This window comes from Stenella coeruleoalba (assembly GCF_951394435.1).
Source record: "Stenella coeruleoalba genome assembly, chromosome: 15".
Taxonomy (NCBI): domain Eukaryota; kingdom Metazoa; phylum Chordata; class Mammalia; order Artiodactyla; family Delphinidae; genus Stenella; species Stenella coeruleoalba.
The window spans coordinates 84028142-84054634 of record NC_137161.1 but is presented as its reverse complement, the minus strand read 5'-3'; the positions used below and the strand labels follow the sequence as shown (position 1 = coordinate 84054634).

Here is a 26493-nt window from a genome sequence, read left to right as displayed (position 1 = left end):
AAGCCCTCCTCTGAGAATCTTATGGGAGACTCACTGTACATGAGAAGTTGCTTTTCCCTTGCTGTTTAAAAAATTCTCCTTGTCTCTGACTTTTGACCATTTGATTATAAAATGTCTGGGTCCATCCTAATTGAGCATCTTATGATGATTATTTGGATTCTTTGTCAGGTAATTCACATACCTCAATCTCTTTAGGGACAGTTTCTGAATATTTATTTTGTTCCTTTGGTTAGACCATGGTTCTTCTTGTGCCTTGTTACTCTGTCAGGATCTATACATTTGAAAAACAGCCATCTCTCCCAGTCTTTAGACTGGCCCTGTACGGGGAAAAGCCTTTACCAATCAGTCGGGCTATAAATTATGGAGGACTCTCAAACCTCTCCTGTGGATGCACCTTCTCTGGACCTATGTGTGTAAATTCCCAATTCAGAGAGGTTTTGCTGGCTTTTTTTTTTCAGGAGCTTGTTATCTCTTGCTCGCTCTGGTGTCCATCTACAGTACTGCAGGTTCTCTGGAGGGGCTATAAGATGCCCAGCTCTTTTTTGTTCTCAGTAGACCTCAGGCATCTAGAGTATGGTGGGTCTCATCAGTGCTCTGAGTTGGACAAGAGAGAAACCAGTCCCTTGAAGAGCTCCCCCCTCCCCCTCAAAAGCTAGAACATTGGGTATATGTCCCACTCTTCCTTTCTCCTGGAGGGAAAAGCCACAGAGACATAATGGCCTCTGTCTGCTATACTGTGGGTCCTTTGTAGCAGCAATAAGCGTCTCAGCTCTTTTTTCCTCAGAAGCTTCCAGGTCTCTTGAGTATGCAGGGTCCTGTCAGTGCTGAGTCAAGTGAGACAGAAACCAGCCCCTTGGGCAGCACCCCAAAAAGCTGGGACACTGGACGCACACTCCAACTCTTCCCCTCCCTAACCAGAAGCTGGGAATTGGGGGTTTTCTCCTGCTCCTCCTACACTAAGCCAAGGAAAGGGGCAAAGGTGAGGGAGCGTATGCTAGTCCAAACCACTGCCTTTGTTTTTGAGGATCTGAAACCTGGTGCTCCCTCCTGTCGGTGCTTAGATTGAGGAAAGACATAAGCCAGCCCCTTGGGTAAGCCCTCTGAGAAGTCTGAATGTTAGATGTATGTTCTAGTCTGCTCTTTGCCTCCCCAAGGAGAAGCAAGGAGTTAGGTGTTTCCTCCCATGTGTGCTATGTGTGCTGGGGGACAGGCTCTGGGGAGTGAGCTCCACTAATTTTCCTACAGGCCTCAATGCAGCTAACTGCCCTGTATGGAGTGCAGGAGGCTTGTAACTGGTTTCTAGATTTCTCACAAAGGAAACTGGTCCATGTATTGTTGAATCAGTGTTTCTGTGGGGGAAGGAGAATTTGGGGCTACTTATTCCACCACCTTGCTGACATCACCCCTAAGCATTTATTTTACCACTGTTTTTCCAAGTGACCTCTCACCCATTTCATTGGCCAAAAGAAGCTACACGGCCCCCTCCAAGTTCAGCAGGGCAAGTATATTCCTCCCACAGAGAGGAAGCAGAATATCTGGGTTTTCTGCCTAGCATCTTAAGAGCCTCTAGGAGGCTTTTACTGATATCCCAGGCTGGATATCCTCAAAATACTCACGGGATGCTGTTTCAGACTCATAAGTACCCTGATACATTCCTGTAACTGTCTCTGGCATTCCAAATCATATATGAGCACTTTCATTGGCAAGGTCTAATTTGGAATCATACCAGGAAATATAATTCCTAGCTCAAACTAGCAATTCCTGGAGACTCCAGAGGCGGGTGACAGTGATGTGCATCCCTCACCTTGATTACTCAACAGCCAAACAGATCTCCCTGCTTTTTCACTCCCCCATCCTCCTGCCTCAGAATGGTGCTGAAGGCCTGCATGGCTCTGGCCCCTCCCAGCTCGTAAGCCTTTCTCTTCACACTCCCAGTACGTCAGTGTCCAGGATACTACTGCTCCTTGGACCTACAACATTCCACATCTTCACTTTCACTTTACTCCCACCCTTTTCTTCCCTTGGCTACCTCCCTTGCTCTCTGTATCTTAGTTCAGGCACTGCCTTCCCAGGCATTCTAGAGCTGAACACACTGGAAGCACACAGGACAGTCAGTGAGTCTGCTTTCTTAGTTCCAAGATTCCAGAGACTACTGAAACATTTGTTATAGCAACAGCCTGGGGTGGGGACAAATTACTAATGGATACATCAATTGTAAGAAAATATCCAGATTTTACACAGAAATGTTAATGTTGAAAACAAAATGAGTAAGGTTTTAGTCTATCAGTGTAGTTTCTTCTTCCTTTTCCAATATCTACTTTCATTTCTTCACTCCCCAAAAGGTGGAGATATTATAATATTCAACTCTGATCATTCTATTTTAGGAAAATGGTTTAAAACATACTTGTCTATGTGGATGCCAATATTATATTCCTTAAAAACTCTTAAGTGGCTTATAAATGGTTGACAAATTTCAAGACATTCTTAGTTCATGGCATAGGAGTCTAAAGGGAAGAAAGACTTTCAGCAGCAAGGCAACTAGACAGCTTTGGTCTCACCTGACACAATCAGTCCTTATGTGAACAGCTGAGTGAATCATCTACCGCATGTGACAGAAATGCCACCATGACACCCAATTCTTTAATCAAAGAAATACCACTTGGACTTTTCAAGTGGCAGGAAGTGTGTGCACGCTCATGTGCACACACAGAAAAGAAGTATTTGAGCATAAGAGGGTGGAGAAAGAGCAAGAAAAATACTGGCACAGTGGAATAAACACAGAACCCTTCACATTTTACACTGCAGTATCTGCCCTTTAGGCAGATGGCATAAAACAGGGATCCAGAGCTATGTGATTAAAATTCTGTAAGTGGCCCCCATCTCTGCAACAAAGTCAGCCGCCATTCACAAAGAACCAATCCTCACTTGCTTTCATGAAAAGGAGAGCACTCAAATCCTCCTCATGGGTCAGCATGCAGACACCCAGCACATATCTGTGCCACAAAGGCAGTCCATAATACAAATACGAATCTAGAAAAAATATTTGCCTCCCTACCTTTCGGCAGCGAGGATTGGGACAACTGAACCTCTTCACATCACTGTCCAACAGAGCAGGAAAGCTGCAGGAGGGGCACCTAGAATCAAAACAGCAGAAGGAATATTATTCAGAATATTAAAGCCTGATTTGTTCCATGTGATTATTCATACTGAGATGGAGTTTTCAGCTGGACAGCCACACCTCCTTTCGCTCCTTAACTTTTCATTAAAACATGGACTGAGGCTCTGCTTTGTGCTGGCTCTCACCAGGAAATGCAGGTGCCATTCTGGGTTCTGCCTCAGTGCAAACCACTCAATATTTAACATACCTCTCTGAGAACTCCTTACACATGTTATCTTTCCTCTAACCAACGCACAAGGACTGTACCTATAAGCCAGATGATTAAGAGGTGCCAAGGAATGTAGGTAAAAATACAAACTGCAAATTTTTCTATGAATACAATTATTCTCTTTTTTTAAAAGCAAGAAATGCCAGAAAACCTGGAGATAGAGCTCTGTTACAGAATTTTCATCACCAATGAAAGGGCCCAGGCAGTCTACCTAACAGGGAATGAGTTGACAAGTGACACTCTGACTCTGAGGACCCACCTGACGAGCTCATCAGCGTAGGCTGCAGCAACTTCTTCTTCTGCTTTTCGCTCATAGTATTTATACAGGATGGTCTGGGGAAGCACCTTCTCCAGTTCACTGGTTGGGAATGAACATGTGCAGCTGCCTTCCATGCAGCTGAGCTCTGACTAGAATGATACGGTCAGGAGGCAAAGGGAAAAAAAAAATTTAACCAAGTTTTCAGAGAAACAAAAAAACCTCAGTGGTTAAATGCATCTTTCAATGGGAAGCAAATAAATCGTGGTTTGGAACACAGAGTCTGAGATGGTAAAGGTCCCCTCTTCTCTGAGAAACCACACTCAGAACAAGAAAACCATGAAACAAAAACACAAAGTCCATCTTTGATTCTACCAGAGGACGTCTATCAGCCTAAACCACAATATATGAAGATGGGAAGTAGATGAGGAAAGATAAATCACTTAGCAGATTAGAGGAGGAAAGTCACAGCTCAGTGTCTGAAAAGCAGATACTCATGATAAGCAAGTTGATTCCCTCTACACTCTGTGGAAAGGCTGGAGTTCCGAACCTCTTGGAAGGCAGAGATGAGTGGTAGGAGGGAAGGGGATTGTCAAAATGCTGTTGCACACTTAACAGGCTACAGTATAGTGTAAACATAACTTTTCCATGCACTGGGAAATCAAAGAGTTGTGTGACTCTTTTTATTGTGATATTTGTTTTACTGCAGTGGCCTGGAACCGAACTTACAATATCTTTAAACTATGCCTATATTCTGCTAATCACAACTACTCTGCTCAATAACTGCTACTCAGGGGACTTCCCTGGTGGCACAATGGTTACGAATCCGCCTGCCAATGCAGGGAACACGGGTTTGAGCCTGGTCTGGGAAGATCCCACATGCCGTGGAACAACTAAGCCCGTGCGCCACAACTACTGAGCCAGTGCACTAGAGCCTGTGAGCCACAACTACTGAGCCCGCGTGCCACAACTACTGAAGCCCGCACGCCTACAGCCCGTGCTCTGCAACAAGAGAAGCCACCACAATGAGAAGCCCGCGCACTGCAACGAAGAGTAGCTCCCACTTGCTGCAACTAGAGAAAGCCTGCTGCAGCAACAAAGACCCAATGCAGCCAAAAATAAATAAATACATTTATAAACAAAAAACAAAAAAAACCCCTGCCTACTCAGTCCTTGACTGAATTACAACTGATTTTAGAATAATTGATGTCAAGTGGTTTGATTATTGGTGGGGCATTTATGAAAAGCAATTTTGGTTTTTAAGTGTTCATTAAGACAAAAAACTCCTTTCCATATTGTATGTTGGTGTCAAGAGAAACTGACTTTGGACAGAGAAATATAATCTTGTATAAAATATTATTCATTTTATGGGTCTTTCCTGGTGGCACAATGGTTGAGAGTCCGCCTGCCAATGCAGGGGACATGGGTTCGAGCCCTGGTCTGGGAGGATCCCACATGCCACGGAGCAACTGGGCCTGTGAGCCACAACCACTGAGCCTGCACGTCTGGAGCCTGTGCTCCACAATGAGAGGCCGCAACAGTGAGAGGCACTGCGTACCGCGATGAAGAGTGGCCCCCGCTCACCGCAACTGGAGAAAGCCCTCGCACAGAAACGAAGACCCAACACAACCAAAAATAATAAATAATTAAAAATATTATTCATTTTAATACAACTATATAAAATGTTTTAAAAATTTTGTTAAAAAAATACTAATTTGCAGCCTCATATGTTCAAACAGCCTGCAAGATTCTCTTTTTGAGTTCATCCTTCATTTTAATTTCAAACAGAAGATAACTGAAGAACTTGGTGCTCCAGTGCGCTGGGCATGAGAGCATGGAAGAATTAAACCATTCCCTGAAAAAAAATCTTCTGTGCTTCAAACCAACATAATCACACAAATCAAAGGCTGTCTAGGAATCACACACATTAGCATGTCTTAGCAGAGTTCCACATCACCTCAGAAAAGGCACTTCCATGAGGCATTTACACTTGTCTATAAATGTGGTGTCCTCAAACTCTGTGAATATTTCCTATGTATGGACACACTGTATGGTTCTTACCTTTCCAGATCCAAAGACTGCCTCTTGGGCATATCTGATGAGACACTCTTTGCAGAACAAGTGAGCATCTGCACACTGCGTCAGTTCCTCAAATGGAAATTCCCCGTAGCAGCAGCGGCACTCAATCAACTGGCCATCCTGCAAGCCACCAGAAACACACATGAAATTCCCTACACGCAAGTAGAGGGGGCAGCCATGTTTCATATTCCCCCACCTCCAAGTACATTCTGAGGTGAAAAGCAATCCCTAGAAGCCATAAAACAATGATGAGCTGTTTTCTTTTTTCTTTTTTTTATTTTTTGCGGTACGCGGGCCTCTCACTGCTGTGGCCTCTCCCGTAGTGGAGCGCAGGCTCCGGACGCGCAGGCTCAGCGGCCATGGCTCATGGGCCCAGCCGTGGATCTTCCCACACCGGGGCAGGAACCCATGTCCCCTGCATCGGCAGGTGGACTCTCAACCACTGTGCCACCAGGGAAGCCCAAGCTGTTTTTGCTGTATAAAACTAGCTTAAGATGCTAGTACAAATATTAATATGTAGCTAAAGACAGTGAGATTTTCATGTTTTTTGGGGGTATTCTTTGGTATCATCCTTTGTATAAAGTTATCATATTCATGAATTTCATGGTACCAGCAGAACTGTAACATCTATAATCAGATGTTAACATAACAGTCAGAGACAAGTGGCATGAGGGATATTATTTAAAAAGTTTTGGGCTTCCCTGGTGGTGCAGTGGTTAAGAATCTGCCTGCCAATGCAGGGGACACGGGTGCGAGCCCTGGTCCGGGAAGATCCCACATGCCGCGGAGCAACTAAGCCCGTGCACCACAACTACTGAGCCTGCGCTTTGAGCCCGTGAGCCACAATTACTGAGCCCGTGCACCACAACTACTGAAGCCCGCACGCCTAGAGCCTGTGCTTTGCAACAAGAGAAGCCACCACGATGAGAAGCTCATGCACTGCAACGAAGAGCAGCCCCCGCTCGCTACAAGTAGGGAAAGCCTGCACGCAGCAACAAAGACCCAACACGGCCAAAAATAAATAAATAAAATAAATTTTAAAAAAAATGTTGGATTTTGCTCCTTATTATAAGACAAGAGTGCGATGGGGTCACAACTCAGCACAAGCTTTATCTTAAGTGACTACTGAAGCTATATAAAGCAGCATCTCAAGTACTGCGAGTACCAGAAAACTTACGCTTTTTATTAAGGGCAGTGACTGATCCAGTCACTAGTCCATTTCTACCATGTTAGAAAAGGCCACTACACGAGGATGGCTGACATCATACAAAAGCCATCTGGCCTGAGGTTAGACACATCTCTTCCTTCTAACCCTTTAAGTGATACGTGAATTCTAAATTTTGCTCTAAGAGTCTATCCAATGGATTCCAGGCAATGTTTTTTAAGAGGCACGACTCTAACAATATTATCTTCCCTCCAAATCTGATCCAATTGGGAAGCAAGAGTGACTATAATGGTTTAAGTACCTGACTGTAACTTAGCTGAAGCTCAAACTCAGCAGATCAACAGCAAAGGTTATACAGGAACCAATTTGTCATCAAAATGCTCAGGAAATGTGAGAAGAGAAAACAGCTAATGGAAATACCCAGAATAAATTGATTAGGTGAGATTTTAACTACCTTTTGATACTGTTCTTCATTCATCTGCAGGGCAAGCAAAAAGTCTTCATGCTGAGGAACAAAAAACCATACACGCAGATGCAAATTTAGTCAAGATGCCACGAACCATTTAGCATTTACTTTCATAAACATAAAAAAACCCTATTATTAATAGTCATCTCTTCAGTTACATAGTTTAGTAGTTTAAAAAGTTACCTGAGAGTAAATTTAAAATGCATCAGAACACTACACATGAAAAAGGAAACGATATAAGTACTAGAATATATGGGGAAAACTTCCTTAAATCTGACTCAAAATATAGAAGGAATAAAAGACTGACATAAAACATTTATGAAGAGTACAGCATAGCATAAGCAAACAAAAAAAACTGAGTGGGTAAAAACCAAGCTTGAAAACATACTCTGTTGGTGAGGTTAGCGGGAAACAGGCTCTCTTGTACATTACTGGTGGGAATGCAAAACAGTACAACCACCATGGAGGGGAATTTGGCACCATATAACAGTTACATAAGTATTTACACTCCAATTCATCAATCGCACTTGTAGGAATCTATTCCAAAGTTACCCTGGGGCAGAAATATGAAATGATGTATGCACAAAGTTATTTATCATGGCACTATTTATAATAGCAAAAAACTGGAAACAACCCTGAGTGTCCCTCAGTAGGCGAATAACTGAATCAACTCTGGTACTGCAGACAATGGGACACTAGGCAGTTTTGAAAAGGAAAGAGAAAAATCTCCATGGATTGCTGTGGAGTCATTGCCAAGAAGCACAGTTAAGTGAAAAAGGCTAGAGTAGAACAGTGTGTACCTTTTAATAAGAAAGAAAGGTTTTAAAATATATATATATATACACACACATATATGCTTTTACATAAAATAAGAAAAGACAACCCAAAAACTATTAATAATGGTTTATGTATAGAGGGAGTTAGAGGACATGGGGAGGACAGACAGGACAGAGGCTAGATCTCTCTGAATGTTCCTTGTTTTATAGTTTTGACTTTAAAAATACTTTACATAACTGAAAAACAGAATTAAATGAAAAAGAAATTAAAAACCAATTCCTTAAAACTTAAAAATAAACAGAAACAAACTTCTTTGCTTACCAAGTTAATGGCATAACCACACACTTATTTCAAGTAACTTCATAATATTTTAATTTCAAATTCCTAATCTAAGTTATAAATAAATCCTAGACCGTATTTAGCAACATTATTGGTAATAATACTGGGTTGTTATTTGGGATCTACTAAGTATACAACATAGGATAAAGGAAATAAGCCATTATGGTAATGTAATTAAGAGCCAAGATTTTCAGCATAAGAGAAAAGAAATGCTTACGTAAAATGAAAGAAGTAAAAAAAACCCTATAAACCAAAGTTGAAATAAAAATCTTAGTATGAACTTCCACTAAAAGAAAATATGACATCTTGGAAAAGTTGGTGATTCCAGGTCCAGGTTAGGAAAAGCAGAAGTTGAACCTGGATCACCAGGTGTGCCAGAAAGCAAGGATACTGTCAAAGAAAGATGACTAGGTCCAGGACAGAGGAACTAACTTGAAGGTGACGCCACTGGCCAAAGAAGGGACAATTTGGACATCAAAAAGATGACCACAACCATCTTGCCAATACTTCAACACTTCTCTGATGAGGCTGGCAGTGATATTAGCAAATGTGGTGTTTTGATACTATACTGTGAAATGTGCCAACATCTGGAAGGTCTACATAATTCAGTGAACCAGTGTTTATGATAAAATCATGCATGGGTGAAATATCTATTCGAACTGCAAGCTACACTAACAGATTTTAATGTAACAGGTACAGTCACAGGTAACTCTATGACGGATGGATCAAGATGACAATTCTCCAAAAGTCCAATTTCTGTTTGAGATCCAGAATTTTATCATTGGACATAAATAATCACTTCATTCATTTCTGAGAAAATTCCTGCTAAATACCTAATTTTGAATAATCATAGTTTTTCTGTCAGTCATTTTTTCAAGTAAAAATGGTGGGGTTTTTTTGGGGGGCGGGTAGGGAGAAGGGCCTAATTCAGCAGCTTGCAATTCGATGTTACAAATGCTTCTCCTTGAGAAAACCATCATAGTCAGCCAGTATGCAGCAAAAGCACTTTATGCATACATTCGGCCCTCCATATATGCAGGTTCTGCATCCACAGATTCAACAACCTCAAATCAAAATTATTTGGGGGAAAAAAATTCTAGAAAGTTCCAAAAAGAAAAACTTGAATTTACAGTGTGCTGCCAATTATTTACAGAGCATTTACATTGTATTAAGTGTTGTAAGTAATCTGGAGATGATTTACAGTATCCGGGAGGATGTGTGTAGGTTATATGCAAATACTAAGCCGTTTTATACAAAGGACTTGAGCATCTATAGATTTTGGTATCTGTGGTGGGGGTCCTGGAACCAACCCCCTGTGGATATGGAGGGACAACTGTACTTCCCATTTTGTCATACAGAGTATTGAAAAGATGTTTTCAAGGGTTAAAATTTCATAAAGTAATAATTTCAACTGCTTCATCAAAGCATCAAATACATTTTTAGACGACATGGGCTTTTTTTGTTGTTTTTTAAAATGTGAGTGCATGGTGGTGAAGAAAGTAATGATTTCCAGTAGAGTTTGGTGCCACTGGCTTGATTCATGCTAAGGCACCACTACTTTTGTTCCTCAGTACAAATTCAACAATGTGAAAAAGGTAAATATCGTCTTATCACGATAAGAGATCTGACGTCGCAGACATCCTAAAAAGTCTTGGGAAACCCAGGGACCCATGGGGCAAACTTGAGAGTTGCTGGTCTAGAAAACACATATAGGCACACTTCATTTTACTGCACTTTGCAGATAGTACCTTTTTTTTTTTTAAAACAAACTGAAGGTTTGTGGTAACCCTGCATCAAGCAAGTCTATCAGTGCCATTTTTCCAACAGCATTTGCTTACTTCATGTCTCTGGTCACATTTTGGCAATTCTCGCAGTATTTCAAACTTTTTCGTTATTATTATTACTGTATTTGTTATGGTGATCAGTGATCTTTGATGTTACCATTGCAACTGTTTTGGGGTGCCATGAACTGCACCCATATAAGACAGTGAACTTAATCGATAAATGTCATGTGTGTTCGGACTGTTCCACTGACTGGCCATTCCCCATCCTTCTCCCTCTTCTCCCGCTTCCCTATTCCTTGAGACACAACAATGTTGAAATTAGGCTAATTAATAACCCTACAATGGCCTCTAAGCATTCAAATGAAAGGAAGAGTGGCCCATCTCACTTTAAATCAAAAGCTAGAAACAATTTAAGCTTAGTGAGGAAGACATGTCAAAAGTCGAGATAGGCCAAAAGCTAGGCACCAAACAGTTGGCCAAGTTGTGAATGCAAAGGAAAAATTTTTGAAGGAGATTAAAACTGCTACCCCAATGAACACACAATGATAAGAAAGTGAAACAGCCTTACTGCTGATATGGAGAAAGATTCAGTGGTCTGAACAGATGATCAAACCAGCCACAATATTTCCTTAAGCCAAAGCCTAATCCAAAGCAAGGCCCTAACTCTCTTCAATTCTATGAAGGCTGAGAAAGGTGAGGAAACTGCAGAAGTCTGAAGCAGGCTGAGGTTGATTCCTGAGGTTTAAGGAAAGAAGCCATCTCCATAACATAAACGTGCAAGGTGAAGCAGCAGATGCTGACGTAGAAGCTGCAGCAAGTTATCCAGAAGATCCAGCTAAGGTAATTAACCAAAGGTGGCCACACTAAACAACAGATTTTCAAATGTAGACAAAACAGCCTTATATTGAAAGAAGATGTCATCTAGGACTTTCACTGCTAGAGAGGAGAAGTCAATGCCTGGCTTCAAAGGACAGGCTGACTCTCTTGTTAGGGGTTAATGCACCTGATGACTTGAAGCTGAAGCCAGTGCTCCTTTTACCATTCCAAAAATCCTAGGGCCCTTAAGAATTAGGCTAAATCTACTCTGCCTGTGCTCTATAAATGGAATAACAAAGCCTGGATGACAGTATATCTGTTTATAACATGGTTTACTGAATATTTTAAGCTCGTTGTTGAGAACTACTGCTCAGAAAAAGATTCCTTTCAAAATATTCCTTTACTGCTCACTGAAATGCTCCTGGTCACCTAAGAGCTCTAACGGAGATGAACGAGATTAATGTTTCCATGCCTGCTAACAAAACATTCATTCTGCAGCCCATGGATCAAGGAGTAATTTTTGACTTGCAAGACTTATTATTTAAGAAATACATTTTGTAAGGCTTATAGCTGCCATAGTGATTCCTCTGATGGATCTGGGGCAAAGTCAACTGAAAACTTCTGGAAAGGATTCACCATTCTACATGCAAAGAGGAATATTCATAATTTATGGGAAGATGTCAAAATACCAACACTAACAGGAGTTTGGAAGAAGCTGATCCCAATACGTGTGGATGACTTCAATGGAGAAATTAATTGCAGATGTGGCAGAAACAGCACGAGACCTAGAATTAGAACTGAATTGTTGCAATCTCATAATAAAGCCTTAACAGGCAAGGAGTTGCTTTTCATTGATAAGCAAAGAAAGCGGTTTCTTGAGATGGAAACTACTGGTGAAGATACTATGAAGATTGTTGAAATGACAACAAAGGATTTAGAAAATCACATAAACTTAGTTGATAAGGCAGCAGCAGCAGGATTTGAGGGGACTGACTCCAATTTTGAAAGAAGTTCTACTGTGGGTAAAATGCTATCAAACAGCACTGCATGCTACAGAGAAATCATTCATGAAAGCAAGAATCGATCAATTCAGCAAACTTCATTATTGTCACATTTAAGAAATCTGGACAGCCACCCCAGCCTTCAGCAAGCACCACTCTGATCAGTCTGCAGCCACCAACACTGAGGCAAGACCCCTCACCAGCAAAACGATTATGACTCGCTGAAAGCACAGATGATGGTTAGCATTTTTTAGCAATAAAAGTATATCTTAATTAAGGCATGGACATTTTTTTTAGACATAATGCTATTGCATACTTACTAGACTACAGTGTAGTGTAAACATAACTTTTCTATGCATTGGGAAACCAAAAAATTCATATGACTAGCTTTATTGCAATATTCACTTTATTGCGGTGGTCTGGAACTGAACCTGCAATATCTCCGAGGTTTGTTTGTATTAAATAGCCAACATATGTATATTCCAGTTGACTTGCACATTTGATAGTATATTTGGAAGAATTAAAGAGCTAAATGGAATCTCTCTGTTTTTTCCTCCATTTCCTCTAATTTCCACCATTAGAGGGTGAAGGAGGTGAAACAGATGTGTTTACTAAGCTCCAATTAAAATTCTCTAACATAAATCTGATTTATGAAACTGTGAACTTCAGTCAGTATCATTACAAAACCTAGTTTTGTTTTCCTTTTAAAAGTTTTATAGTTTATTCAAATGAACCACTTGAAAGAAAAGGCAAATCTTACAAGACAGTTTTATACTATGCCCTAACAGCAAACCAGAATCCCAGAAACACATTCCAAACACATCTTCCTACCTCTGCCATCTCTTTGATTTTCTGCTCATAGAACTCCTGCTCTTGCTGCACAGCTGGAAGGAGAGCACGCCGGTCATAAGACCTACAATGTCGCCGCTTATTTTCCAGAAAGAACATCCTCTTTTCTATTTTTTTGTCACCTAGAAGATAAATGACAATGCAAAGTCATGCAGACAACTGTTCTGCTAGGAATCCAGGCAGCCATCCCAGTCCTCTGTGGCCTGGTCCTACAGAGGACGTTTAGTGACTTTCCCATAACACATTCTCTTTGGGAAAACTGGGCTCCTTACCATTCCCTAACATTCCACACACTCCCCGACTTTCTTCCTCTCCACCCCTCCCTCGCTCCTGCTTATTATAATCCAGCTGGAAGGTCTCTCCTAGCCTGTCAGTACTGCACTGTGTGAATATACCACAATTTACTGTGCATTCACTACTGAGGACAGGCAGGTTTACAGTTTTGGGTTATTATGACCAGGGCTGCTATACATATGCCTGCAACTCAGCTGAGAATACGTGAAGGAGTAAAATTGCTGGATCAGCTTAGAAAACAGTGCTACTTTTCCAAAGTGTCTGTTCCAATTTACACTCTCCCCCCACCGGCAATGTATGTGAGTTTCAATCACTCCACATTGTCCTCAGCACCTGATGACATCAGTTTTTAATTCGAGCCATTCTGGTAGATGCACATGTGTTTCATGCATGTTTAAAAATTTTTTTTATTTTGAAAATTTCAAAGACAGAAAAGAGCAGTACCTAGATTTACAATAAATAATACTTAGAATAAAAGCTAACAAAATGACAAGTGTCAAATCTTGCAGTTGGTCTGATTTAGTTTTTGTATTTCTTTGGTTGATTTGGTAATGTACATTTTCTAGAAAACTGTCTATTCCATCCAGATTTTCTATTTACTCAAAAAACCTTTTTGATAATCTCTTGATTTTATCAATATTTACTATACATTGATACACTTTATTTTTCCTCTCTTTTCTCTTGTTCACTCTAGTTTTTTTTTTTTTTTAACTCTCACTAGTTTTTAAAATTAAAACATTTTTTTTCATTATTTAGAAAACCAGTTTTTGGTTCTCTATTCTGTTCCATCTATCTGTCTATATTTCTGCCAAGCCCACCTGGTTTTCTTTTTAAACAGTATTTATTTATTTTATTTAATTTTTTTGGCTGCATTGGGTCTTAGCTGCAGCACATGGGATCTTTGTTGCGGCATGCAGGATCTTTCGTTACAGCGCTCGTACTTAGTTGCCCTGCGGCATGTGGGATCTTAGTTCCCCGAGCAGGGATTGAACCCGTGGTCCCCTGCATTGGAAGGTGGATTTTTAACCACTGGACCACCAGGGAAGTCCCAAGACCACCTAGTCTTAATCACTGTAGCTACGTAGTAAGTCTTGAAATCCAGTAGACTGATTTCTTCCACTTTATTTTTCTTTTTAAAAATCACTGGGACTTCTCTGGTGGCGGAGTGGTTAAGAATCTGCCTGTCAATGCAGGGGACATGGGTTCGAGCCCTGGTCTGGAAAGATCCCACATGCTGCGGAGCAACTAAGCCCGTATGCCACACTACTGGGCCTATGCTCTAGAGCCCTCGAGCCAAAACTACTGATAAATAAATAAATTTATTTAAAAAAAGAAATCATTTTAGCTATTCTAGTACCCTGCCTTTCCATATAAATTTTAGGATAATTTTAGGATACCTTGCCTGTATCTACAAAAAAATCTTGCTGGGATTTTGACAGAAATTACATTAAGCATGGTACCAATTTGGGGAGGATTTACATCTTCACTGAGTCTTCCAATCCATGAACACAGTATGTTTCTCCGTTTATTTATATTTTCTTTGATTTCTTTCTTCATTGTTTTGTAGTTTTCATCATAAGTCCTGTACATGTATTGTTAGATTCACATCTAAGTATTTAATTTTTTTCAGAGCGACTTTACTTTTCAAATTAATTATTTATTTATGGCTGTGTTGGGTCTTCGTCGCTGCGCGCAGGCTTTCTCTAGCTGCAGTGAGTGGGGGCTACTCTTTGTTGTGGTGCGTGGACTTCTCATTGAGGTGGCTTCTCTTGTTGCGGAGCATGGACTCTAGGTATGTGGGCTTCAGTAGTTGTGGCACGTGGGCTCAGCAGTTGTGGCTCATGGGCTCTAGAGCGCAGGCTCAGTAGTTGTGACGCACCTGTTTAGTAGCTCTGTGGCATGCAGGATCTTCCCGGACCAGGGATCAAACCCATGTCTCCTGCATTGGCAGATGATTCTTAACCACTGCGCCACCAGGGAAGTCCCAGGAAGGTACATTTTTGGCTTGATATAAAGGAATAACTTTCTAAAAGACATAGCTGACCAACAAAGGAGTAGATCATCTTGTGAAGTGGTACTTTCTTTTCTCTACCACTGAAAGTCAGAAACAAATACTAAATGACTATGTATTAGGGATGCCTAGTAAACTGTGGATGAATTCAGCTGAATGAAAAACCACCTATACACAGTCCCCACTTCCATTCTGCCACAGATCTGTGAGAATGTCATGTCAGGAGAGCACTGCTTCACAGAGTAGCTTGGTGAACTTAGAAGTCAGAGCCTAGGACGTTTTCTTTTAGATCCTGAAGAGTTCAAAAATTCAAATACTTTCCAACTCTATAACTATCTCATGGATTTTTCATTTAGTCACACCTGAAGTCAAGTCATGAAATTAATTACAGTTGTAACGGAAAGACACATAGGAGAAAAGAAAAGGGAAATATTCTTATTTATGACATAATCTACAGGAAAAGTTGAAGTGGACTCTTTTCTTAGACACAAGCAACTAAGATCAAATTTGTTGCAAAATTCAGCAAGTTTACCTTGGCGGGGGGTGGGGAGTTAGACCTGAAATAACCTCTCTGAAAGAGCTTTCAGCAGTTACTTCATCAATATGAATAACAGAATTTTAAATAAACAGCTTAAGGGGCAGTTTAAGAGCTGTTTGGTTTTTTTCTGTGTAGAAGCTACTCTCTCTCAGGTGTGTAAGTGACTCCTCTGCAGTAAGCAATCAATCACTGGTCTAGCTTTTACTATGTAGTGAAAGGTTAATTCTTGTCAAACCTTCAAGACCTCTTTTCCCCCCAAGCTGAAGAATGTCCCCAAACACTTTTCCACATGTGAATCTAACACTACACACAATTTTCCTGTCATGGTGTATCCTAAACAGAAAGATGACAAACTAGCCACTTTCTAAAAACACCAATGTGCCATCAGAGCAGTCATGTCAGTGACACTCCTCAGACTGCTGTAACAGGGCACTTCTAAGCAGCCACACCACGACTCCCCTTACAGGCTGTGTGGGAGCAGACGGCTCTGCAAACACCATCAGCAACACTCACATTTGGCCATTACCTTGTTCAAATTTGAAATCTATGTAAGAATACTGATTCATTTCTTTTCTCTTTTTTCTTTTTCCACTGGTTTCTGGCGATAGCTCCTGCCATTTTTTAATGGCATCAGAAAAGGCCTAAAAATTGAGAAAGGGAAAGGTTACTGCTGTAAATGGGACAAAAAAAGTACATGAAACATCGGCAATCCCTAAATCTCGTTGTGACTCACAGCTATCTTCCCTACATGGCTTACCAGAAAAGGCAGCAGCAAAATAAACAGGTAGCATTTTATTGTTTTCATTTTCTCTTTCAACAACTGCTATAATGGTAGAACCAAATGCTTACTGATAAAGGTGCACAAGAAAACAGAAACTACTGAAGCTGTCCTTAAATAAACACAGGTTAAATCACGTAACAAATGGTTGCAAGTTATATTTTACAGGCAGCATCTTACATGGTGTTTCCCTGGTCAACACTCCCTCCTCCACTTCCCCCACATTCTCGTTGCTTTCACGCACATCCCCACTTTGTACTGAACACGGGAGTGCAAAATTCTTATGCCAGTGATAATCCCTTTTCTTCCATTCCTTTAGCTTCTCCCCCTTTTTACATCTTTCCAATAGGCATTTAAAGGTGCTCAAGTCTCTGCCATCTTAAAAAAAAAGAAACCCTTTCATTCCCTGACCTCCTTCCTCTTCCAGCTACCAGCCCTTTTCTTCTTCCTCTTCTTTGTAGCCAAACTCATCAAAAGAGCAATCTGTACATCATTCCATCACCTCGCCTCCCACAAGCGGCCAACTCCCTCTAACCTGGCCTCTACCCCACCTTTCCACTTGCTAATCTTCCTAACGCGGGGCTAACTCCTCACCTCACTGGATCTCTCAGCAGCACGAACAATGCTGCCTGCTCCACTCTCCTGACTTCCTCCTTCCTCGCTGCCTGCTGCTCTACCTAGTTTTTCCATGTTGGGAGTCCTCAAGGCAGCCTTGGCTCTCTTCTTACCCGACAGTCTCTCTAGGTACACTTCATCCAGGCTGGTAAGGTCACCTTCCATATGCTGACGACTCTCAAAATCCCTTCTCCAGTTCGTATTTCCCACCTTTTTTGTCCATTCAGCCAACCAATGAATTGCTTTTACTTGGATGTCTCACAGGCCCCACCCAGCATGCTGGCAGTTCAGCGTTTCCCAGACAGAATTCATGATTTCTAAGGATCACCCCTGCATCTTAATCTACCTCCTACCTCCCTTCCTTTTCAAAGCTCCTAAGTTTGGGAATCAGAAGGGAATTACCATTCGTTGTGCGTGCCTCCTATAAGCTAAGCACTACATGTGGCCCTTTCAAGTCCTTACTTATTTAATTCTCACAACAATCCTCTGAGGGAGGTATTATTTATTTTATAGTAGAGGGAAGCAAGGCTTAGAGAAAGGAACTTGCCCCCAGTCAAACCTTAATTAAAGCTAGTATAGGAAGTCAGGCCAGTCTCCGAACTAAAGCTCCTCTCTTTGACATCACCTTGCCCTCAGATTTCAGTGAAACCCCATCAAGAGCTGGCCAACAGCAAGATTCATCTTGCCACCTCTCTATAACCCGGATCAACGTCCTCCACAGCTGCAGTGCCTCCTCCCTTGCTTTCTGTTTCTTCTTTCTGTCCCACTACCCAAGGTGTTCCCCACAAATCCTTAGGCACCAATCTTAAAGTCACATGTTTGTACTCAGCTGCAAAACTGCTAACCTATACCAAGTTTTATCTACAGGTAAAACCCCACCCTTGAACCAGGGCTATGTGCAAAAACCCAGGAAAGGAGGCAGGATAAGTTATTATTATCTGCATTTTAAAAATGAGGTAATTAAACGGTAGATGTCATTTATCAGCAACTGATTACTGGAATGTGAACTCAGAGCTCATAACTGGTAGGTAGTCTACTGGGTTTTCAACCACACTACACTGTCATAAAACACAGAGGCTTCTGGGACTTCCCTGGCAGTCCAGTGGTTAAGACTCCACGCTTCCAATGCAGGGGGCCTGGGTTCAATCCCTGGTCAAGGAACTAGATCCTGCATGCTGCAACTAAAAGATCCCACATGCCACAGCTAAGACGTGGTGCAGCCAAATAAATAAATATTAAACAAACAAACAAAAAACATAGAGGCTCCTGACTGCAAGAACTGAGGTCATTACCTTGGTCTCATTTAATACTGTTTCTAGTTAGCAGGAAAAAAAATCCATATATATGAACACAAACTCATACTTGTCAGGAAGCTGTACCTTAAAACAAAATGTTGCCTAAAAATTAAAGACACCTCCAAAATCTTACCTTAATAGTTATATTAACATTTATTACTTATCTTTTTTTGTTTTTTTCTGGTCGTGCCTCTCAGCTTGCAGGATCTCAGTTCACCTCAGGCACTGAACCTGGGCCACGGCAGTGAAAGCACCGAGTCCTAGCCACTAGACCACCAGGTAACTCCCTACTTATCCTACTGACTAACGGTCCAGTAGACAAATAAAATTAGAGAATCAGAATTCCTTCCTTTCGAGACCTGCTAGTTATAATTCATACCTACACAACCAAAAGGCATCACAGTTACTTTTTCTTACCTTTTAGCCTTTCACATATTATTCCTCTAGTGAAAGCATCTTTAAGACCTTGTTCAAATGACATCTTCATTTCTTTCCTAGTGCCCTCATGCACCTTTATTCACTCTATTTTATAATACTCATCACATTGCTTTAGCCTTTTTTTTAAACTTTAATCTCCTCAAACAGACTGAAAACTCTTTGGAAAGAAGCTAATTTGTATTCTACGCATGTCAGTGTCCTCAGGGTCTAGTCAGTAACTACCACAAAGTAAGTACCCCAAAAACCTAGCAGGAAGAACACAGAACAGATAATGAAGAAAAAATCTTAAAAATGTTCCTTTTGTTGTTTCTGGCACTTTTCCCTCCAGCCTTCTCACACTCACAAATCAAATACCCACTCAAAGTATTCGTTTTGAGAATCAAGGATACAGTCTGGTAAGATTTTTGGGCCATCTCTGACAACAGCCAAACTTCTTTTAAGGGATGACCTAAAAACACAACAATGGTCATGTGATGATGCAAAAGCTGAGAAGTAGACAGAGACTCCTCTGTGGAGCCTGGTAGAAAGGTCAGGTCCAGAGACAGGGATATGTTACCTGCATGGAGACAGAGATGACCATTCAAGTACACAGACGGAGAAATCTAGGAAGCCTGGGTAGTCAATACCCTGAGAACGACCACCTCAGAGAAGAGAAGTCAAGGGGTGGGTTAAAAAAGATGGCCCTGTCCACTAGCATTAAGCTCCATGAAGGAAGGGAACCTCTATATTTACTGTGACATTCCCAATGTGTGACCTATGGCAGGCATTCAACAAACTGCCTGAAAGAGGTAGTCTCATCTGGGGCAGAATTATTGAGAAGAATTAGGAGGGGAAATAATTTTCAATCCAGTGGAACCATCAGTCAAGCATGACATGAGTGTGTAAAGGAAGACACAGAAAGTTGTCAGGATCTGGAATACAGAAAATTAATCTTTGTCAAAAGGCAAAGGGAATTCCCAAGATAACAGCTATGCAGCAGGCATGAAGAACAATCCGAACAGACTGGAGTCTACCAGCAGATGAATGGATAAAGAAGGTGTGGAATATACATACAATGGAATACTACTCAGCCATAAAAAAGAATGAAATGTTGCCATATGCAACAACATGGATGGGCTTAGAGGGCATTATGCTAAGTGAGATAAGTCAGACAGAGAAAGACAAATACTGCATGATATCACTTACATGTAGAATCTAAAAAATACAACAAACTAGTGAATATAACAAAAAAGAAACAGACTCACATATACAGAGAACTAGTGGTTACCAGTGGGGAGAGGAAAGGAGAGAAGGGAAATATAGGGATGGGGAATTAAGAGGTACAAACTATTAGGTATAAAGTAAACTAAAAAGGACATATTGTACAACACAGGGAATATAGCCAGTATTTTATAATAACTATAAATGGAGTATAACCTTTAAAAATTGTGAATCACTATACTGTACACCTGTAACTTATGTAATACTGTACAGCAAGTAAACTTTAATTGAAAAAAAGAAAAAAAAAAGAAATGAGAATTGACAGGTTAGACAATAAGCAAAACTAGAATAAGAACAACTTTCAAGTTGTTGGGTGTGGAAAGATTTACCCAGAGTCAAAAAAACAAAACAACAAAAAAAAGCAAATGAAAAAACCAAGGCAACTGATTTTTAACTCTATGAAAAATACAAAATTCAAAAAAAGGAAACGTTATCATAGTACATTACTTGCCCTAGCAGTGAACATTTCCATAGTCATAATAATGACAATTCTAAAAACAGATTTAAAAAAAGCTGTATGCATCTAAAAGATGAGTGTGTGTTAGATCTAGAACCTCCATCTACCATAAAGAGTAAACTATAACAAATGAATCAAGCATAATAATATGTTCATAAATGTGGAGGTAAATACCAGAAAAAAAAAACATATAGAAGAGGATGAAGAAGGGGGCTTCAGCCTGCCATTTACAAAATTATAAATGAGCATTTTGCCACTATTGTATTTTATTTGTTTAAAAAAAATTTTTGGCCGCGCTGCACAGCATGCAGGATCTTAGTTCCCTGACCAGGGATTGAATCCGCACCCACTACAGTCGAAGTGCAGAGAGTTTTAATCACTGGACAGCCAGGGAAGTCCCTGCTTTTTTAAACTATGGAAATTAATTAGTTTGATAAAAATAAACATTCATTTTAAGAAGTAGTTCCTGTTGTGAATTTTAAGGATGACCAGTTCTCTCCAGTTTAGAAGTTATTCATTGAAAACACTTAGTGCTGACAGCATTTCTGTCCCTACAGAACTTTACAACCAGAAGAAACATTACTGCAGCTGCACTGGGGTCTCCAAGAAGCTCACCCACAGGATACACCCATAAAAAGAGTGGAGCTAAAATATCCACAAGTGCACACACATGCGGGTAGAGTCTTCCTGCACTCTGGGCCTCCATACCACAGGCTTGCAACAAACCAAAGTGGGCCCTGCTGGTCACAGGCCTCTCTAGCATGAATTCAGCGCTGCAAACCTAAGGAGGCCGAACCACGCAAGGCTCTTGTGCTCTTGTACTACACTAAGGACCAACTCTGAAGATAGCACTGAGTAACCGTTAAGTCAAATGGTTTGAAAATTATTCTGTAGCACACAGAGAGAAGTGTGAAGGGATGGGAACTTGTTACTGAAACTTGATATATGTGAGGCACTGTGTTATAGGCCTGCTATATATTATCTCATCTAATTCTCACATTACCCATCTAAGACATCCACTATTTACTAACAGAAAACTGAAGCTCTGCAAGTTTAAGACACTTGCTCAAAGTCACACACCAAAGTGGCAGAAGTAGAATTAAAATTCATGAGAGAGAAAAAAAAATCAAACCTAAGTTTGATCAAGATTCTAGATGTAACCATCAATTTATACAAAACTGAGGGGAGAGAGGAATCATTTAATTACAATGCAGGGGTGCAGTTAGCAAAATCTAGACTGTGAAAACCTGTAAGATAAAACAATCCAGTTTTCCCCAACAAATAGGCAGTAAGGAAAAATAAAGGGGGAAGAAAGAGAGAGAGCTTACAGATTTTTAAAAAGAGATTTAAGAAGTTATCAATCAACTGCAATAAACAGATTTTACTTGGAACTCTATGACCAAACAAGCTAAAGATTTTTGACATATTCAGAGAAATCTGAATGCTGACTGGATATCTGATGATGTTAATTTTTAAGCTGCGATAATGGTATTTTGATTGTGTTTTAAAAATTATTTTGTCTCTGTATTTATCTTTTAAAGATAAATACTGAAATACCTATGGATGAAAAAAATGAAATGAAGCTTGGAATTTACTTCACAACAGTCTGGGAGGGAGAAGTGTGTAGGGGTGGAAATACAATACAACAAGATTGGGCAGGAGCTGATAATTGCTGAAGCTGAGTGACAGTAAGCAGGGGTTTTTTACAATATGATCTTTACTTCTATATGTGTTTGATGTTTATAGTAAAAAGTAAAAAAAAGAGAAATCCACGGAGAATTGACTTTGTCTTCAGTCAGCATACCCTCCCAAAGCAATCATCATGTTTGGGGAGTGGCACAGGGAAGACATGCTATTGCTGAAACTAGGAAGCATCTCCGGGTGTGTTTTCTACATCCCTGTCCACGTGAGTGTAACTTCCTACAAGGCAGAAGTCTTGTGCACCATGTCCATAGAGCAGGGAGACTTTCTGATTGAGCACATCAGATTTTAGCTTCTGTCAAACATTATTTCTCCTTAAACATCTTACATTCATTCAAATAGTCCAACCCACCTCTTTCCAAAATCCTGCAAATTTTTAAATTACCCACTAAAACAAGCAGACACAATAAAAATATAAAGGGTCAGAAAAACAAGGAAAAGGATAAGGAAGGTATGAACAAGAACTGAGCCACAAAGCCCTACAACCTCCCACCCATATAACTAGTAGGCCTTCAGTGGGGAGAAGCATGTGCGAGTACAGTTACTCTTACTTATCTCAGGATGGCGGCAGGGACGTTACCAATGAGGACCAGCCCACACCCAGACCACAGGGGTTGTCTCCTGCTGCTGCCCTCTTACTTCTCATCTAGGCTCCCTGGGAGCTCAGAAAAGGTGTGAGGCACCAAAGCATCAGTAAAGACACCAGGCAGGGCCTAAAGATGAAAGAGCCCCTTTCTTTCTCAAGGTCGTTATTTTGGGGGGGAAGCTGTTTGTCTGTTTGTACATGACAGTACAAACATTCCCTCTTTAGCATGGGGAATGAGATTCAGAAACAGAAGGCACTATCTCTGTGTTCCCTTCAGAGTAATTTTACCTAAAATGAACCTACAATTAGGAGTTTGTTGCCAGCTGCCTAAATGTTATCAGTCTAAAGGTGGAAGGGGCCTACACGCAGCAAATTCACCGATGTTCACCTTCTTTCAGGTTATGACCCAGTGGGTATTTTAACCGTTAAAGTAACTCCACATTTGCTTGTCTTCTGGAAAGAAAAGCACACTGCTGAGAATCACCAGAACTTCAGCAGGAGAAATGGATTTAAAGGCAGGAGAAAGAGGAACAAGTCAAGGACCTGCTGGTGCTCACTCTTCCATCCTGGCTGACTGCCATGAAACGGGCACTGTACAATGGACTTCACTAAATGAAGCACGTCTGCTACCCACTAGTGACCAGCACCCTTCCAAGCCCTGGAACAGAGGCCCTTACATGGAACCTTATTTAGGGCCCAGAAGAAAAAAACAAAACCTCGAGAGCTTTCAGTTAGCTGCCTACTCGCTTCTGAGGCAAACCACCACTCCCTGGGCAGAGCTGGGTTCCTGGGCCCTTTACAGACTCTACATGTAACTGCTAACTGAGCCATCTGGGGGAGGATTGTGGTGGCCAGCTCCAAGTCAGAAAGCAAATGAGGGAGGAATAGCACTGAAATGCATCTTTTACACTCTAGTCATCCGCATTCCATGGGAAAATTCATTACCTTCCACGTCTTTATGGTCAAACCAGAACCTCCCTGCTTCTAATATGTATTTCTTTTCATTCAGTTCTTCCTGATCAGCAAATACCTTTGTCTATTTACCTTCGCCCTGACAAACTCCTTAGCTCTTTACCATCATAAACCATGCCAATTTCCACAAGCTGAACTCTTCATTCTGTTATCATGGGAAGGAGTAGTTAGTCAAGGTGTGACCCCAGCAGGAAGACCAAGTAGAGCACCTTTCGGGTGATTGCATAGTGTCCTTTGAGCTCATGCAGGGCCCACTTGATGTCCTGACTGCTGAGCATTTTGAAGTCGGCCATCAGGAGGTCAGCAGCTTGGATGAAGCAGCGCTGGTCAAGAGGAGCCAATTTAGAATAGTCAAAAAAGTCTATTTTAGGCAACTGAAATGAGAGAGAGGCACAACATTAGAGGCCAGACGGTGCATTTCCTACGAGGGGGAAATCATTTGAAGAATTATTTACTACAGAATAGAATAATCTGACTTGTACTCATAATTACTCTAAAGGAGGATACCAACCCTGAATAGAGATGAAGAAATGATAGTTCAGAGAGGTTAAACAGTCTGTCTGGAGTCTGAAGACTAGTTTTACTAGTTGGAACTATGAAAAAGTATAGCTGGGGATTTGAACCCAATTTTTTAGCCATTTTCTTTTCACAAAATGTTTAGAAAAATGAATTTTTTTCCAGCTACAAAATACAGGCATACTTCAGGGAAACTGCGGGTTTGTTTCAAGACCACTGCAATAAAGTTAGTATCACAATAAAACGAGTCACACAAATATTTTGGTTTCCCAATGCAAAGAAAAGTTAAAGTTATGTTTACACCATACTGTAGTCTAGTAACTGTGCAACAGCATATGTACAAAAAAAAAGTACATGCTGCAATTAATAATTTATTGCTGGGCTTCCCTGGTGGCGCAGTGGCAGACAGTCCGCCTGCCGATGCAGGGGATGTGGGTTCGTGTCCCGGTCCGGGAAGATCCCACATGCCGCGGAGCGGCTGGGCCCGTGAGCCATGGCCGCTGAGCCTGCGCTCCGCAACGGGAGAGGCCACAACAGTGAGAGGCCCGCGTACCACAAAAAAAAAAAAAAAAATTTACTGCTAAAAAATGTTAACCATCATCTGAGCTTTCAGCAAGTCAATCTTTTTGCAACAGTAACACCAAAGGTCACTGATCACAGATCACCATGAAAAATGCAGTAATAAAGTCAGAAATCTTGTGAGAATTACCAAAATGTGACATAGAGACACGAGGTGAACAAATGCTGTTGGAAAAATGGCACCAACAGATTTGCTCAAGGCAGGATTGCCACAAACCTTCAATTTGTAAAAAAAATTGTAACATCTGAAAAGCACAAAAGTAAAGAGCAATAAAATGAGTAATACCCATACATAAAAGAAAGAGTCAAAAAGAATTTGTGGTAAGTAGAAGGATGGTACAACAGATCCCAGTGAAGCAGTTCTGAACTATACTTTCCTTCAACAGCTTAACACACTAAATGCTAGTCTGGATCACAAATGAAGACAATGATTAAGATTTCTAAAAACCAAACTTTATATCTTGATACAGGATTTGGTTACACAGGTGTATGTACTGTATATAAATCTTATACAAAAAGAAAAACTGTAAACAGACATTAAACTCTAGGCAATAATCTGCATGCTAAAGTATTTACGGGGCAGTGTATTGATGTTTTTGCAATTTACTTTGAAGTGCATTATAATGAAATAAAATATGAAAGGAATGTGCTGATGGACACAGGGATGGACATGTGACAAAATGGACATAGTAAAATGTTAACTTTTAATAGTCCTGCTGGTGGATATATAGGTAATCAATGGAAAAGCCTTCTAACTTTACTGTATGTTTGAAAATTTCATAATAAAATGTTAAAAAAAAAACCTAAAATGATACAAATAATCCGGTCCAATTCTTGTTTATCTCAGGAACTTCCTTTGTAGAATTAAAGATATGGAGGATTTGTTTAATTCTTTGTGGGGAAGGGAAGATAGAGTTACAATGAAAGAAGTCAAATACATAATTCAAAGTGACTCAGATGGAGAAATCCCACTAAAATATATATTCTGAAATCCTCTTTTCCTGGATTGTCTTAAAAAATGTGTCTTGACAAAGCAGTTTATTCCCTTAAAAATGATGAAAAGAGCAGAGCATTTCCAAGTAGACACTGCAAAACAAGAGCACAACTTGCCTTTATCTCATCTTGGCTGGCAAGCAGGCTGCTATTGGGATTGATAAGGACTCTATCTTCTCTCTTTGGATAATCTGGATTTTCCAGAAGAAAATTACAAAGTCTGCAAAAATAAATGATGTTACTTTCATAGTGCTTCCCAATCCCACACCTGCCCATTGATTCAAATGTAATGTGTGAAAATAAAGTTTCTAGACACACATTATAATTGACCTATCAGGGAATTAAAATGTTTGCAGATCAGAAAAACAAAACAAATAGACAAAAGACAGTTACACTGAATCTCTATTTTTACTTGCTAATTTAAAAAGTAATATACATACTGAAATATAAACTCCGAAGTTTTTCTATTAGTTGGGTATCAATATAATGAAGTCACTGAAATTCTTACTGGTTGAACTGTATGGAGAAAAGTTTGTATTTAC

The 26493-nt window shown here is 40.5% G+C and overlaps 1 protein-coding gene across 3 annotated transcripts in view; it reads right to left on the bottom strand.

Annotated features, from left to right (window-relative positions):
- Positions 1 to 26493, bottom strand: part of RNF216 (ring finger protein 216) — a 171920-nt gene that overhangs the window by 95474 nt on the left and 49953 nt on the right. For all 3 annotated transcript variants that reach the window (XM_079945731.1, XM_079945729.1, XM_079945730.1), the window contains exons 6-13: positions 26069 to 26171; positions 24073 to 24237; positions 16288 to 16402; positions 12901 to 13040; positions 7341 to 7391; positions 5704 to 5841; positions 3646 to 3794; positions 3056 to 3134 (exon numbers count right to left, since the gene is read on the bottom strand). In XM_079945731.1, coding sequence (XP_079801857.1) covers positions 3056 to 3134; positions 3646 to 3794; positions 5704 to 5841; positions 7341 to 7391; positions 12901 to 13040; positions 16288 to 16402; positions 24073 to 24237; positions 26069 to 26171 — 940 coding nt within the window. The remainder of the gene's footprint in view (positions 1 to 3055; positions 3135 to 3645; positions 3795 to 5703; positions 5842 to 7340; positions 7392 to 12900; positions 13041 to 16287; positions 16403 to 24072; positions 24238 to 26068; positions 26172 to 26493) is intronic.